Source organism: Carassius auratus, chromosome 19, assembly GCF_003368295.1.
Source record: "Carassius auratus strain Wakin chromosome 19, ASM336829v1, whole genome shotgun sequence".
Lineage (NCBI taxonomy): Eukaryota > Metazoa > Chordata > Actinopteri > Cypriniformes > Cyprinidae > Carassius > Carassius auratus.
The window spans coordinates 8,411,137-8,427,975 of record NC_039261.1 but is presented as its reverse complement, the minus strand read 5'-3'; the positions used below and the strand labels follow the sequence as shown (position 1 = coordinate 8,427,975).

Below are 16,839 nucleotides of genomic sequence, written 5' to 3'. Positions count from 1 at the left end.
TAAAGCTATTCATCAATTCAAGTCCTGCTGTCATACAGCCATCTGCAGCCTTTGACAGATATACATCAACATGAGCACGCTGCCTATTAGTCCATTAAATGCAATGAGAAGAATGTGAGTTATGGACTGCATTTGCTTTTTTTGCCTTCTGCTCATATTTTGTTGTTCAGTAATTATGAGAAATGTGGCATGTCATGAGCAGTGGGCGAGATGAGAGCTTGAAGCCATTCCTATGACAAATTCCTTGACCCTGCCCACCAGAAACATTTCATCATGTGTTGTGCTTAACACTTGTTTGGACTTCCATGGACCATCAGATGGTAGGGAGCGCTTCTGATCCTCCCACTGCAATTCATGCACAATATCACAGTATTGTGAGGGAAGAAAAGTGGCCAAATATGGCAAAATGAGGAATATATGGGACTGACAAGACCATGCTGACCTGTGATTGGCCAAAGTAAATCTCACTTCCTCAGAGCCTTTCTGATACAAAGTTATTTAATATGATCTATTATATTATTTATTCAATTATATACATTCAGTAAAAATAGTGGTAACACTTTATAATAACTGCACACTATTAATCATTAATTAAGCATTAGTAAACAGATAATTCATAATTTATAAAGCATTAATAGACAGTAATAAGCAGTTTATAAATACAGATATAAATGCTTTATTCTTGCATATCTATAATGTGTTTAATAATTGTATTTTCATACTTTATTCATGATCAATTTATCATTTCTCAATGAAGTATAGCATTATTTACAAACCAGTTATTTAGGAGTTGCCAGTGATTCATAAGATCACAAGAAATGTAGTATTTAGTAGTGGTCAGTTAACTATTTATGTGAGCTCATCTAAAGTGAGGACTAGTTATGCCTAGATATTTAGATATTTAAAGGCTCAGTTATCTTCTAAACAAAAAACAGAAAACAAACACAACACAGTGATACAGAACATATAAATATTAACAGCCTTTAAATCTCATTTGTAAAAGCTTTACAAGGCATAAATAGTCCTCACTTTAGATGAGCTCATAAAAATAGTTTACTAACAACTACATATGTTTTATAACTAACCTGAATTAACCCTGAATTACAGTAGAAATACATGTTAATAAACCATTTATTAACACTATAAGTAACTATTACTATATGCCAGAATAAAATGATGTATGAATGCACATTTAAATAATTTATTAATCATTTACTTACAATTTCTAAGTGATCTTATGAACCACTGACAACTCATTAATAACTTGTGTGTAAATAATGCTATACTTAATTTAGAAATGATAAATTGATCATTAATAAAGTATGAAAAAACAATTATTAAACACATTATAGATATGCTTTTAAATCAGGTATAAAGCATTTATATCTTAGCTAGTAACATGATATTTTGCATCTTATATTTATACATTTAACTGAATTATTTTAATAGTTTTAGCTTTAGTTAATTACAACATCACTTTACTAAACTTTTATTATTTAAGGCATTTCCACTGACTTTACGAGGAGTTCTCACAGGCAGTGATAAAGTACCTGGAAATTATTCATTTTCAATGAGAGTTAATGATTTTTATGGACAACAATAGCTATTGATGCTGGTGAATCACTTGGTCAACAACTCAACAAAGCTGAGAAAAGTTGACCTTAATGCAAATGAGCAGTAAAGTAATACGGCCAATACCAATGGGAGTAAAGATAGCGTAGCTTGTTCATTAAGTGATGCAGTTAACATGCAAACATAGGGCTGGGCGATATGGAGCAAAAAATTATATCTCAATATATTTTGCTATATCTCGATATACGATATATATCTCAATATCTTTACAGGAAAAATAACCCCCCAAAAACTACTTCAAAAACATCAAGCACGTGTGTGTAATGAACGAAGACGTGCTTCTGCTCCATTCATCAACACAGACACGCAGAACATGCAGGATTCATATTTAAATAGACTTTTCCAGCTTAATATTTACAGATATTAGTCCATATCGCAATTTGATGTAAGTGCAATGACATACTTTTGATTAATTCATTCAAAATTTGACAAATTCTGTGACATTCCATGTTAAACTGTAAATTCCGTGATTCCCTCCGCGTTTTCTGCATCGTGGAAATCATAGGGCACTACAGTAGACACATGCCTGCTGTTCATCTGATGCCTTAAAATCGAAGTATATAATGGAGCCAGTTGTCCTTTTTTTTTTAGTCTAGTTCTGTAGCTTCCGGGCTGGTTGCGGACGCCGCCATGTTCACTGAGACCACACGAATCAGAATTAAATATAAACAATATATCGATATATATATATATATATATATATACGATATGTCAAAATCCATATCGTGTTTAAAAAATATCTCGATATATGTTAAATATCGAGATATCGCCCACCCCATGCAAACAGAATGTTCAATATTTAGCAGAAAGAAAATGGAATTACTGTCCAAAACTGTTTGACATCTCAGATTTAACAGCAATAAATCCCATTTGTGATCATATATGTACCAATTAATACTAATAGGCCATCTAGCATAAAGCACTGGAATGAATAATCTCACAGTGTGAATAAGGCTTTTTGAAATCATATTACATCCAAAAAAAATATAATTCCTTGTACTGGAAAGCTCAGATTTCTCCCATTTGACTGTTGCAGAGTTCTTAATGGCAGCAGCCTCATTAGTTAAAGGTAGCTTCTTTGGCTAACTCTTCATATTTCTGTTTTATATACTGTTACAAACACTTTTATCTGGTGCCCTTTATTTTTTCTTCAATATTACACATAAGAAGATAGAGCGGAACTGATGCAGTGAAGAATTTACTGTCATTCAGATCACAGCAGCACATTGATCTTTTTAGTGTTATGAACATTGCCATAGAAACAAGTCCAAGGATGTGATGCGAAGCTCAAAGCAGAATGTCAGATGTTTTTTTTGTTTTGTTTTTTAATTACGGTGATTCCGACATGACGTGTAACTGACAGTGATGTCACTGTAACGTACCAGGTCCCAATTGGTCTTTATCACATATTTGCGTAATCATGTTTTATTCATGGTGGCTTGAGAAACTAATTATCATTTGATCTAAAACATTATTCTCCTGCACTGGAAATTTCTGCAGCTGTGACATGAGCTATGTTTTTTTTTTCCCACATGTGCTCTTTCACTGTCAAACTGAATGCATGCACACACAAAAGCCTCTCGTCCAATAAAAACAAACACCGCTGCACTCAAATAAAAACAAGCATAAAAAAAGAAAAAGAAAAAAGCTTTCCACTCACTCTGGGAGCAAAATAATAAAAAAATCAACACCTTGCAATCGAGACAGCTCAATATATAACAAATGCAGAAAATATGCAGAAAAAGCATTTCTGCTGCATCCACATTGACATTCATCTAGTTAACCCACACACACACACACACAGAACATCAACACCCACACACTCCCACACAACCAGAGCCGCCTTTACATGCCCACACCAACACAGATCAGATGTCACAGACAAATCTGCAGATTATTAATTAATAAGACGAAAAAATGCAGCAGAGAAAGGCATTTCACATGACATTTCTGAGGATTGCAGAAATGATCTAAAATATTAGTAATCAACAACCACTGAAATGCCTTTAATTCTTTCAAAATTAATATCATGATGACAACCAAAAATACAGATTTTAACACTGCTAACACACATCATCATGGTAAACAGAACTAATTATAGCATGCAAAACATAATCACTTTTTTTAATGTAGTGATGGACAGCAAAGCTCTAACGACGTCAACGTCTACCTCCAGCAACACAACCCTACAAGTAAGAGATTGAAAGGTGACCGTACCTCAAACTCAAACTTGGAGCTGCCAAAGTTGGTCCTCTGTTTTTGCCAGAAGTTGTCTGGTTTGATGATGAGGGCGACGTGGATGCAGCAGGGAAACGATTCCTGCAGGATCTTCAGCAGAGGCTTGATGGAATCCCATTTGGAGCCACGCATGTCCACGATGACCGTGAAGCCATGTTTGCACACGTCCTCGCTGGATGACAGAAGAAAAAAAAAAGAGATAGAGAACAAAATATGAGCTTTAACCCTTTTTGCATTACATAATATATGGTGCATCCTCCTAGCTAAGAAACGAAAGCAACCGCAACTGGAGGAACTAAAAATAAAGGGAAAAAAAGATTTTCCTGATCAAAAAATATATATATCAATGCACATATAAAAGAGCAGACGGAGGGATGCATGGCAGAGCTTACCCATTAAGCACAGCTGTAAATTTCTATGAAATGAGCTGCTTTCAGAGAGCTGATGGCCTTCAGTATCCAATCTGTCAGTATTCTACCTGTCTTAAAAGACATAAGCTGCGCTGCTGACCGACTGCATCAGTCCGTTACTCTGAAATCCAGAGTGGCTCTCACACAGCTGTCAGTCAAACATCTGCCTTTCCGATTTCATCTCAGAAAGTGTCTGATCGAAGAGCTCTCGGTAATGATGAGCTGTAGATGAACACACAGCCTTGTGCGAATGCGACACGGTTTCTTTCTCTCTCTCTCTCTCTCGCTCTCTCTCTCCCAGTCTTGCTCACTGGTTCACTCGCCCTCCCATTTTTTTCCTGCACACTTGCTTGCTCTCCATCTCTAAAGATGACTGCTCCTGCTCTCTCGCTCTCTTTACAGTGATACATCTCTTCCCATCTTTCTGTGTGTTTCTCTTTTTTCTCTCTAAGGGATTTGCTTTGTAACAGCAGATCTCCCTCTCTTGTGTGACTGTGTGGGTGCAGGGGACAGAGTTTGTGAGCGAGGATGATGAGGAGGAGGAAGATCTGTTGGCAGTGGCTGAACTGTGGCAGGTTCTTGATCGTGCCCACGCTGCCTTTCCCACATACCACTCTTCCTATCGCGTCCCCTCTTGCGTTTCTCTCATATCTATAAAATCTCTCGCTTTCTATTCCCCTCCCTTCTGTTAAAAGTATAGAGCGATTACTGGCCGAGGAATATGTTTTATTAAATATGACGAATATGATGATAAACCATCCAGTCATGCTGCTCTCAGACATTAAATCCATTCTGAGAAGAGAAAGGAGTAAAACAGAAGAAAACGCTATATGGGCGTTTCCTCAACAACTTTAATACCTGCCTTCCAACATCACAAGATTGTCATTTTTGTTCATTGTTATGTCACATTCATCATTCGTTCTGTGGTGGAAATTACATTTTGAACATTTTTGGATTCCTATATCCTGTCATGTATAATTTCATAGCTAGCGTTTTATTCTAAAGGCACTGAGGACTCCATAAACAACCATGTTTATAGAGCACGACTGCTCTGCAGAGAGATTCAGAGGAACTAATGAGTCTGAACGGATAGTGAAAGAAAAGCAGTCAACAATGCCCAGCAGGTGCATCCTGGGATGTTTTTTTAAAACATCCTGAAGGAGTTCATGTGCTCCTGGTGGGCAGAGCTCGTTCTAGCTGAGAAGCGAGTGAGTGTGTCAATACCTAGGGATGCCGGCGAGGTAGGCGATGAGTCTGCGGAGATCCTCGTGTCGTATTCGGTCATGGTTGGTTCGTGATGGGAATGTTAAAACTGGACCGCCACGTCTGTCCCTGCCCCCTGGAGAAATAACAATGCAGGAGTGATAAAGAGGGTCAACAGAAAGGGAAAGACATTAAATAAGCAAATAAAAACTGAAATAGACTTAAAATGCCTCTTATATCCCATAATCCCAACATCAAATACTCTGTATTTTGGTGCACATTTACCTGTCACCTTGGGTAATTTAGTATTTAATGTCTTTATCAGGCTATACTCGGAGTAGACGGCATACAAAAGAGCATATGGCAAAAACTAATCTAAAAGGGCAGAAACTACAGTTCATTCAATATGTTGTACAGACTTGTTTTCATGCCAAATTCATTAATTAATTCTACTCTGACTGAAGCTTATAGTCTATAAAAAAAAAAAGGACCATGGATAAAACACACTGGAGGTGTAAAAAGCAGCACATTGCTGGACTGGAGCTGTTGTTGACATTATCAGGCAGTCACTCATTATTGAAATAATCTTGTTACCATTAAATCAAGTCAATGTTTTTCAGCGCAGTGTCTTTCTTTAGGTAATACTGAATGACAGCACAGACTGTTTTTCGGGGTAACTGTGAGATAATTCAAGACGAGACCCTGTTACAAGATTTGATATCATGACTGTAAATCGCTCTGAATGACTCGGCTGCCGTTCACTTTTCACGTGGGTAGATACTTGAAATAAGTCTTTCTGAAAGATCTTTTTAGTGTCTGGGAAAAATGTTCAGTTTATAAGTGTGCTGAGGAAAATGGACTGAATAAGTAGAAATTTAAGTTCAGAAATCTGTACATTTATGTACTATATAATTTTATCCAAACGAGTCAAGATCAGTGGGCCAGGGTGGTCAAGTAGTCACCCAACATCTAGTCTCAGCCTCCGACGTCACACCCACGAAACGTTGGCTATACGTCTGATGCATATGGAACACAACACTTCTGGAGTTTAGAAGTCGTCACTGGGTTGGTTGAATTATACAGGATTTCGGGGAGACATGTGTGTCTCGTTCTTTAATGTTCCACCTGCAAACAAAAACGATGTGGTACCAAACCCCCTCACGAAAGAAGAAAGCTGTCGAGTTTACAACTGTGACGACGAGCGCTTTTCAGGATCAACGAAACGCTGTATATTCAAAAGTACGTCAAATATTTAATGTTTGCTGCATAGAATCTTTAAAATATTGTCCAAGAATTTGACACACATTTCCACACCCCGAAACGTGACGCTAAACGAAACTGTGATTGGTTGTTTGACATGTCGGTCAAACAGCCTCATGGGCGGCCCTTGGCCAATGAAAGCTGCCATAGATTCCAGACCTTCAGCTGTCTATCTGAAGGCATGGCTATGTGAGACTACCCAACCTCCAACAACTAGTGAGGCTGACTAGCTTACCTAGATTTGTTTTTTCAAATCATTTATTTCATTTCTAATAAATGCTGTCATCATTTGACTTTTTCTTCTGAGGAAAACAAGAGATTTTTTTAAAATAGATTTTGACCATATAATGAAAGTCAATGAGTTCCAAAACAACACTGTACTTTCAATCCCATTTAAATTATTATTTTACCCAACATTTTCAGTTTTAGGGTAAAATATGCCTTTAAAAATATAACATCAACAGTAAAGATAATTTAGACCTGCATAAATATATCACAATTCAACTTTAACCAATCACAATTTCTTAAAACCCCCAGGTCGTAGTCATAAACCAAACCCCAGTTTATTAGCATTGAGAAATAAGTAATCAATGTGTTGCTCCCATTGATCGTCCTCTCACGGCTCCAGTTCATACAGGTTGTGTTACTAAGCCAAAAGGCCTCAACTCCAGCACAACTCACTGAGCAGCTGGGATATCAATCGGGATTTTCTCCAGCGAATGTGCTGAATCTCAATAATGGAGTGTATTTGTAATAGGATAATCCATTTTATCCTTTGACGTTAAGAAATATAAATAAATAAAAAGCACGTAATTGCATGCTTATGCAGAAATCGCTGTGTGTTCACACTTGGGGCTCTACAGATTCAGTTCCTATGCTCAGTTCTTTATTTTTTAAGCACACTCTCACGCCTGTTGATTGTGCTTGTTGTTGTATCATGGGACATGTTTGTGACGGTTACTCATCCCTATGGAGACGTAGCCTTTGTTTCAGAGTCATTTTAGTGCTGGTCTGTTAGTCATATGACTAAAAGAGCCAAACAGAAGCTCAGAGAGCGAGAGAGAAGGACAGCTTTTTACAGTCTAAATCAAATTATGTGTCAGGCCTCAATGACACACAAACTAAAAATATTTTACAGTACAGTAATATTGATTAAAAGTTATTTTGGGTCAAAAACACATTGTCTTTTAATTGTGATAAAGGGTGGTTATATTTGACATAAACCTGCAACAACTAAAAACGTAACTCAAATAAAATAAGTATTTAAATTTAAAGACTAGAACTGCTTAAACTAAAATAGTTATAAATTGAAGAAAATAACTATTTAAAACAAAAACTAATACAAATGACAAGAGCACATAATAATATAACAAGCTTTTACAAAATGATAAACTGAAAATTAAAACTGAAAATCAATTTATGAATTCATCAATTTAGAATTTAGATTTTTAACAAAGTCAAAGCCAATACCATCTTGTTGGATTATTCATGTGTACAGTTATGAACATTTCACAACTTTCATCAAACTAAAACAATGCTTTTCTGTTCTGGAAATGCTGAAGATACACGCTCTTGTTGACCATCTGTAGAGCAATTCCTTCTGAGAAAGTATGTTATGACGACTAGACATATAAAAGACAAATAGTTATAGCAACAATAGCACTAAAAATCAACAACACACCTGACAAGAAGGCCACTTTTTCCTTTAGAATGGGCAAAACTTCCACTGCCTTCATCTCTTCATTCCTACGAAATCCTGAAAAACAAAATGACAGAACAGTATTTAGAATCCATGCAAGCATATCATCATCAGAGCCTTGGTCTGGCGGTTAGCATTCTGTGCATGCTCTGTTTTCTTGAAATTTAAGTTTGCATCTAAGGCCTGCAAACTAAAATCTAAGTGCATTTAAGGCCCATGAATATCAATTTCACATTCTCAATCCAAAAAAACATCATCGTTTGTTCTTCTGTTCTTGGCATGAGCAGATACCACCTCGAGCACTGGACCTCGTTCAAGCTCTTTGCATGAGATCAGCAGCAACCTGGATGAAGCATCATCACTTCTGTTCATTTGTTTTTATGATTCACAGGTTTGAGTTGACTAGGTTTTTACGAGTCTGTGCCAAAGCTGAGTTAGTCATGCATAGCCAGCAGACTGACTTTGGTCTCTCAGAGCACCTAGACTCCCAATCATGAAAACATAACCTTGCTTGGATTACATAATTTACCTTTTTCCTCTCATTTCTTTCGTGGATTATCTGAAAGAAATCATGTAAATAATTTAAGAAATAATATGGTATTAGTTCATGATTTCAGAGCAGGACAATTGCTGGAAGAATCGGGTTTTGCACAATACTTGATAGTAAAGCATTACGGACGTCAGGGTTAGGCCAACAGATGATACCATCGTCGACTGCCGATGGCTGACACCCGCCGCATCCCAGTTCCATGTTCAGAAAGGAAACGAAGTGGACTACAGTAATCGTAAAGGGAATAAATAGCCTACGGGATGGGAGGATAAAAAAAAATACAATTGTTTTTTCGCAATTATATTGTTGGTTAAATTTAGGCGTCTGTATTTAAATAGCGGACATCAGGTAGCCGCTATTGAAACCGGTTTCGATTGGGTGCTCTCATTTTACTTTCACTTTCGAGAGTCGCGATCACAAGGACTTTATACTATGAAAGTGGTAACACTTACTAAACATTTGACAAGATTAGATGTTTGTCATTGGTGCTCAGGATCGGCAAATCGTTGGGGTTAGGAAAAGGTCATTTTAAGCAGTGTTCTCCAGGACTGAACAGTAAAGATAAACTGGACAGAATTTTCAGTTATAGTTAAATGTGGAGGCTGGGAGAATTAGACATAGTGCTGCCGGACAGAAGGGCTGAGGTTTCAGTAACCGTATGGTTTTCTCTAAACCCCACTGAGCACCAGAGAAGACCAGGGTTTAGGTTCTCTTCCGTATCTTGATATCTGTTTGCATGCATGAGTGTGTGAGGAAGAGAACCCACACTCTTCCCTCAGAGTCTGAGAGAGACAGTTCGTGGCACAGTAGGGCAAATGAGGTTCTCACTTCTACAGCTGGATGATGTAATGGGGTGTGTGTGTGTGTGCGCGCGTGTGTGTAAGTGAACTCCACTGCAGTTAAACAGGAGAGGGAGAAGCACATTTAATAAAGGCTCACAATATGACTCTAATGACTGACGCGACAGTCATCTGAACACAGATGCGCTTCTCTGGTAGTCTATAGAAACACACACACACACACACACACACACAAGCTAAATTAAAACATTTTATACTTGTATCAAATAGAATCCACATTCTAAAATCCTAAAATATTTTTCACCAAAGAATAAATTTAAATGTAATTTAATAAAAGTAATAATAATAATAAATTTATACAAATTCTAAAACCCTATACATACATTATTTTTTATAATAAAAATAGAATAGAATAATATTTTTTAACTATAATATTCATAAAAAAATAATAATAATAAACTTTTATTATTATTTTGTTATATTTTGTTATTATACTAAGCTTATTATTTTAGTGAATAAAATTATTACAGTTAGTTTTTTTTAAATTATTTTTTAAAGAGAACACTCCTGGATGTCTTTCAGATTTAAACAGCTTGTAGATTAAACTACAGCTAACACACACACACACAAGGTTACAACCTGTGTAAAACTAATCATTCTATGTTAAAATTGGGGTTTCCGTAGGGCTAACAATTTCATTTATCGTATAGATTTGACATTAATTCCTCATTTCCTCACCAATGACAGAAGACAAAGAAATGACCGCCATCTCACATCTGAAGTGCCTCATGCAGGAGATGACCGTTCCCGACATATCATCTCAGTAAAATGAATCCAATTACACAGCCGTGCTGCTGTCCTTCAAGCTATACATGCAGGGTAACTGGATATTTCACTAACGTCTTAAATCCATAATTTCAGCATCCAAACCACCGAAATATAACAAACCACTTCAACAAATAGAGACATTACGCTTGGAGAAAATCAGACAGCTATTCTTTCCCAGAGCTGAAAGAGCTCTAAATGTGGTTGGGAATTCACAGTCTGTGGAAAAAGAACTAAGGAATCTGGGGGAAAAAATAACATGAGCAGTTTTTCAGAGGAGAAACTTCAAAAGGACACTGTGGTACCAACAATCTGTTCTTTAGTGACAGGAAGGTGAATCGGGGAAGAGTTTTAAGGTCACTCAAAACAAATGACTAAAACGGAGAAAGACTGCACACAGCCACTGAATCTATCTGTATCAGCGCATCTGTAGGTTCCTCCAAGCCTAACTTTTCTATCTCTCACAGATGATTAGGGCTTATCATGGCTTATTAGGTATCAGGAAGGAACAGACAACTAAAAGAACTCGCTATTTCCAAGTAATAGGTTCCTGATCTTCCCGATATTGTAGTAGTAATGACCCGAGATAACAACAGTAACTTCAGACAACCTGAAACTGGCATCGCTTCACGTACACCGGCAACAGTTTTCTCTACATCTAAACAGCAGAGCACCGGATTTGTGGTAGATGGCAGCAGAGTGGCCACACCGAGCTGAACTACAGTGACAAGAGAGACAATGAGCACATTTACATAACTCACAAACATTAGCTTATTAAAATAACCAGGTTTCCCCGTTCACATACACATCAGTAATCAGTGTTACAGGACTACTAATAAATCAGGTTATTTCCCTTTAGTGACATCAAAATGTAATAATTTGTGTATCTGACTTAGAGTATTCCATATGTTTGTCAGCTGTGATGTTAAATAAAGCTTGCAAAATGACAAACTAACAGCTCTTATCATCCTCACATGCAGTTATAAATGTAGCGTTTTGACTGAACCACTTCTGCTTTTTGGTTTAAGTCTTTGTAACTTTACAGATCTTCTTTATGCACCAAGAGCTTGTAAGACTCCAAAGAGAAAAGGAAAAATGTAAATTGCATCATATAACCCCCTTATATAAATATTTTGTCATTGTATATTACTGCTTTATAGTTGTTGTGCTTTTTAATTAAGAATAACTATGAATCCATCTTTTGTTTTAGTCTTAAAAAGGAAAAGGTGTGTAGATGTATGTAAGCAAATCAGTGACATCAAGATAGCAAATTAAAAAGTGAAAGCATCTGAGGCAGGCTTATATCAGCAAAAGAGAAACTCCCCTTCACAAAATTCAAATTACTAATACTACTACTGATGACAAAGAACGGGATGAATGTTAACCACTTTTGTTTCCATATAACTATTAACTATGCTTAAAGTTAATTTGCATGCATTTAATAATCCTTTGTATAAAAAATAAATGAACAAATCCATGAATAAATTCCAATCATACGAGGCTGCAGATTACTCTCAAATTTCCCCTCCCCCATCACACTTTCTCACTGTGGGCTAGACTGAAGCAAACAAGGGTCAAAGGTTCAACGAGTATGTGCCTGTGTGTGTAGCAGCCGCTAATCGCATCACTCATTCTGCCGGCCACATTACGGAGCACATTAATGAACCCCCTTCCCACACCAGCCTCACACGTCCACTCACTCGCTCATTTCCGACTGGTCCTGCCGAATGAACAGAAGACAAATGAATCCTGAACAATTCAGCGGCTATAATGGACTGAGTTGATATTAAATGGCCTGCTACAGATTCAATTCCTATTTTGCATCTATTCATTTGGGAATAATACATTTGGGCCTGTTGCAGTGCATAACATCCATCACTGAACAAATTTTAAGAATCAATACTGGATTAAAATGAGATTGCTTTTAAATCATTAAATAGTTTTGCTTGATGCTAACCTTAAACCACAAAATATATGACCCGTATTCATGTATAAAGCAGACGGTTATAGGCACCCGAGCATGTTTTATATTTCCACCCTGTAGCTTGTAACCTCACAACAGTGGGCTCAGATCAAATCACTTCAGTGCAGTAGACCTGGCTTCTTATTGGGGTGTAGCTTGAGTCTGAATCTCGGCAATTAGCCTATTAACCTGAGATGCTCCAGAGGATTGAGATATCAAGGAGACAACCCATGTGACCTGACCCATCACCCTGTGAACAGCTGCAGAACCGGGTTAACACTCGAGTTCACAGAGCTCAAGCTCTTCTCATTGGCCCAGTCATGTTGACACTGTTAACCTCATGAAGGTACCATGTTACCAAACAGGTTAAAATTAACTGCACAGGACTGAAGTGTACTTACAGTTGACAAACTGAATGAAAAGGTCACTTCAGCTTGCTTCATTACAGTCAATGCTGTGCGTGAAGCGTGAAGGTAGAGTCTGTTAGCGTGAACACAAAGCCTGTTTTTCCTATACTGTAATGTGATCAAGGGTGAGGAGCACTTCAGGACAGTGAAGCACAGAAGACTGGTAAAAGAGAAAATGCCACATCACAGTATGTGGAGCGCAGGACCAGCTCAAAGTTCACGACACTGACTGAGACACACACATTCACTCAGACTGAACAGCAGAGTATAATAGCACAAGTACAAAAAAGATACAAAAGTTCTTTTAAAATTGTAAAATAATTAAAAGTTTTTACTGTATCACATAAATACATACTTAAGGCCATAGTATACTTAATTTTTGTACCCTAACAAATTGAAAGTGCATGTGCCACCTGCACGTACAAAATCACGTACTACAAATACTATTATTAAGAATATATACAATAATATATACTGTAATTTTGACACCTCAGGCGCATATATATATATATAAGCCTGAGGTGTTGAAGTTAGAGTGTTAACGAGGACGAATAATTTTTTTTAGCCACCCCACTCACAACTGCTTATTGTGTCACTTTTTCTCTTGACAAGAAGTGCGTTGATTCAGTCGCAGAACAACTGAGAACGGGAGACGTTTCAGACATGCTTAACTTCACTTCAGTGCCAGTCGAGAGTCAAACGAGTGCGGGAATGGTACAGTGTTCGCAGCGTGTGCTCTTCAATTGCACGCACAATTCAAGGTGCCATTGCGCGCTGTAGCCTGTATCCTGTATACTTTCATATCAAAGCGCGAAATGAACTACTGTATTTTTCTGACTACAAGTCGCACCCAAGTATAAGTCGCATCAGTCCAAAAATACGTCATGACGAGGAAAAAAAAACATATATAAGTAGCACTGGACTATAAGTCGCATTTAATTAGAACCAAGAACCAATACAATAGGTGCCCCGTATGTTAACATAACACATTAACGGTTACAGGAGCACTGAGCAGCATAGAGCGCCCTCTCGCGGTTTTCTCTTGGTTCATTTCTCTTGGTTCATGTCAAATTAATTTTGAAGTCGCACCTGACTATAAGTCGCAGGACCAGCCAACCTATGAAAAGAAGTGCAACTTATAGTCCGGAAAATACTGTATGTGCATGCAATGTCGTGGTCAGTTAAGTCATGAAGTTACCAAAAAGCAGATTAAACTGCCTTAAAACTGTGCATGCATGTAATATATTTTATATGAGCCCCTTTTAAGAATTTGTCTCTGAAATAGTTTTCAAAACTGTCCTGGAGCAGCCCAGCACTCTCTCACTCATCTAAAACACCCGATTCAACTTGTCAGATCATTAATAGAGACTTTAAGACCTGAAGTGGGTCAGAAAAGGTAAAGAGTTGAGAGAAAATCCGATGCACGTCAGATCCGTGTTATGTTCAGCAGTTAGCTCTTAAAGAAATAGAAGCCAAAACAACCTAATTACCAGCTGCTGTGATGTCTTTTAATCAAAGGACAAAGAGGGAAAAAAGAGGAAACTATAACTTTTACAGCTTTAAGGATTCATCTATATTTAATTTAGAATTTAGTGTTTGATAACTTCAATTAATTTTTTTTTTATTTCTTCTGAAGGGCACAGAAAAATATTACATTTATTATAATGGGTTTATGTGAAGATTGTTTTAAGTTCAGTTAAATTAGTAGTTATTTTTTAAAGTCTGATAAATGTTAAAATTGATAGTTCTCAATTATACTGTAATGTTGAATGGCTATAGTCAATGTTTAAATATTGGGTGGGGGGAGGGGGGTTTATTGACAAATCAGTATTGGAATCACTGATACTGACTGGCCTTCAGTCATAGAAAAAAAAGATGCCATTAAGCAAAAAATAAATAAATAAATAAAATAAAATGCTGTCTTTGTTGTTTGTACATTAATTTGAAGAACAAATGTGAAATTATTTTAATATAAAAGTATATTTAAAAACTTTAATGTTAGGTTGGATTAATCGTGATTAATTTCAGAAAATTGTGCGATTAATTAAAGTTTTTTATTCAATTGAAAGCACATATATACATATATTTATTTATTTCAAACCTTTGACCGCTTTAGCATTATACTTGATTGTTTCTATGTTGTCTGTTTTTGGTCTGCCTAAATTTAGTTAGGACCACCATAGAGGTACAATGTGGTGCCCTGCTCTCTCCACTTCAACAGAGCAACAGAAACAGAGGGGAGTCGCATCCTCAAGACACAGCCTTTCTATTTCTGTCCTCCCTCTCCATCAGTCTGTCTGTCCTTTTTTCTCTCCTCTCCTTTTCCATAGACAGTCTGTACATCACACACCTTTCCAATCTCAATTTTTTCCACTTGTGATGTATGAAGTTTCTATTCTCTATATACAGCAAGCTGAGAATAAAAGGCAAGCATTGTGTTATTCCTGCACTGTGTGTGCTATGGATATAAATAATATCTCAAATCATAGAGCTTGATAATTACTTTTCTCAGCAAAACCAAAAAAAAAAAAAGGTTTTAGTTTTGTTATCTGACCATTAAAACCACAAGTAAAGGTCATTGGAAATGCAAGTGTAGGAACATCCAGTCCAGCTTCCTCCTGTTAGGAGCACAACCACAAACACTGACACATATGTGCACATTTAGGAAGAAAACATCAGACAACACTTCACTGATCCAGATAAGATGTGTTTGATTAGGGACACAACCAAAATGTGGCCAGGAACAAGATGGGAACCAACAAAGTAGTTGGTTGCTGGATGACTAGTTGAAAAAGGAGATGACAGCTTCTCTCCCTCCATAGTGAGGTTAGAACAACGAAAGGGGATATTTAGATGAGAGAGAGAGAGAGAGAGAAATGAGGATAAAAATAAAGAGCCCAGCAGTTAAAATCACAGCAGGTCTACAGACAATTATACTGTACACACACATCAGGAGAGCAACCTCAATGCGGAGGAGTAAAGCTGCCATTATTCTTCATCAATCACTCATTTGTCCATAAATGGTCCCTATATAGTTTATATAATTACAAGCAAAGAGTTTAATATTTTTTGTTTCCCTAAACCCTGCACAGCAACTCACAACCAATCTACAACTCAACAAAAACAGCTAGTCATTCTGCTAGGCTAATAACATGAGCAGTTTTAACCAAGTCACACCCCTTATTTCACCAATGGAGGGTGTTATCCACAGATGGTGGGTTGGTATCAGATGTGCCCATGAGCTTCAAAGCTTTACCTGGCAGCTGAATCAGCGTCTTGCCCGTCTGTGCGTACTGCCACCTGTGGTTGTCCAAAAGTGACGCCACATTCCCATTCCACCAGCTGGACAGTGAATCCGTATCCTCAACCCCACCACAGTGCAGGTACATGACTACAACGTCTGCCACTTCCAACTCTAAAAACTCACTGGGATTCCTGAACGGGTCGTGCATGAAACGTTCACCTCGATGTTCTTCATGGTGTAGTTAGTGATAGTTTTGCCCTGTGTGAAGAGCTAGCATATGTAAGCCCCTTCTAACTCTCTCGTCTGTCTTCTCTCTCGGATTTAGAGGAGAATAGGCTTTGTCCAGGACTGTTGCTATTCTTAATACTCAACAAAGTGAGTTTGAACTCCGAGGGGTGGGCCGTCGCATCCCAACAAGATCATTTAGCATTTTTGAACCACAGCTGGCTTTCCTCCAGCCTAAAAACACAAAAATCAATAAGCACTCAAGTTACTCCAATGGATAAGCATTTGAAGCATTGCTTTCTGATTCACAAACTATTCATGGTTTAGAATTAAAAAATAAAAACAAGAAGAGGAAACCAAGTGAGGTCAAAACAAATCTGAAA

The 16,839-nt window shown here is 37.3% G+C and overlaps 1 protein-coding gene across 8 annotated transcripts in view; it reads right to left on the bottom strand.

Annotated features, from left to right (window-relative positions):
• The window catches only part of LOC113119347 (triple functional domain protein-like), a 115,379-nt gene that overhangs the window by 63,591 nt on the left and 34,949 nt on the right, over window positions 1-16,839 (bottom strand). For 7 of the 8 annotated variants that reach the window (XM_026288764.1, XM_026288758.1, XM_026288760.1 and 4 more), the window contains exons 3-5: window positions 8,425-8,499; window positions 5,505-5,619; window positions 3,850-4,042 (exon numbers count right to left, since the gene is read on the bottom strand). In XM_026288764.1, the coding sequence (XP_026144549.1) occupies window positions 3,850-4,042; window positions 5,505-5,619; window positions 8,425-8,499 (383 nt within the window). Of the gene's footprint in view, window positions 1-3,849; window positions 4,043-4,262; window positions 4,793-5,504; window positions 5,620-8,424; window positions 8,500-16,839 lie in introns of those variants that run through there. The other variant, XM_026288763.1, reaches the window with a different exon arrangement.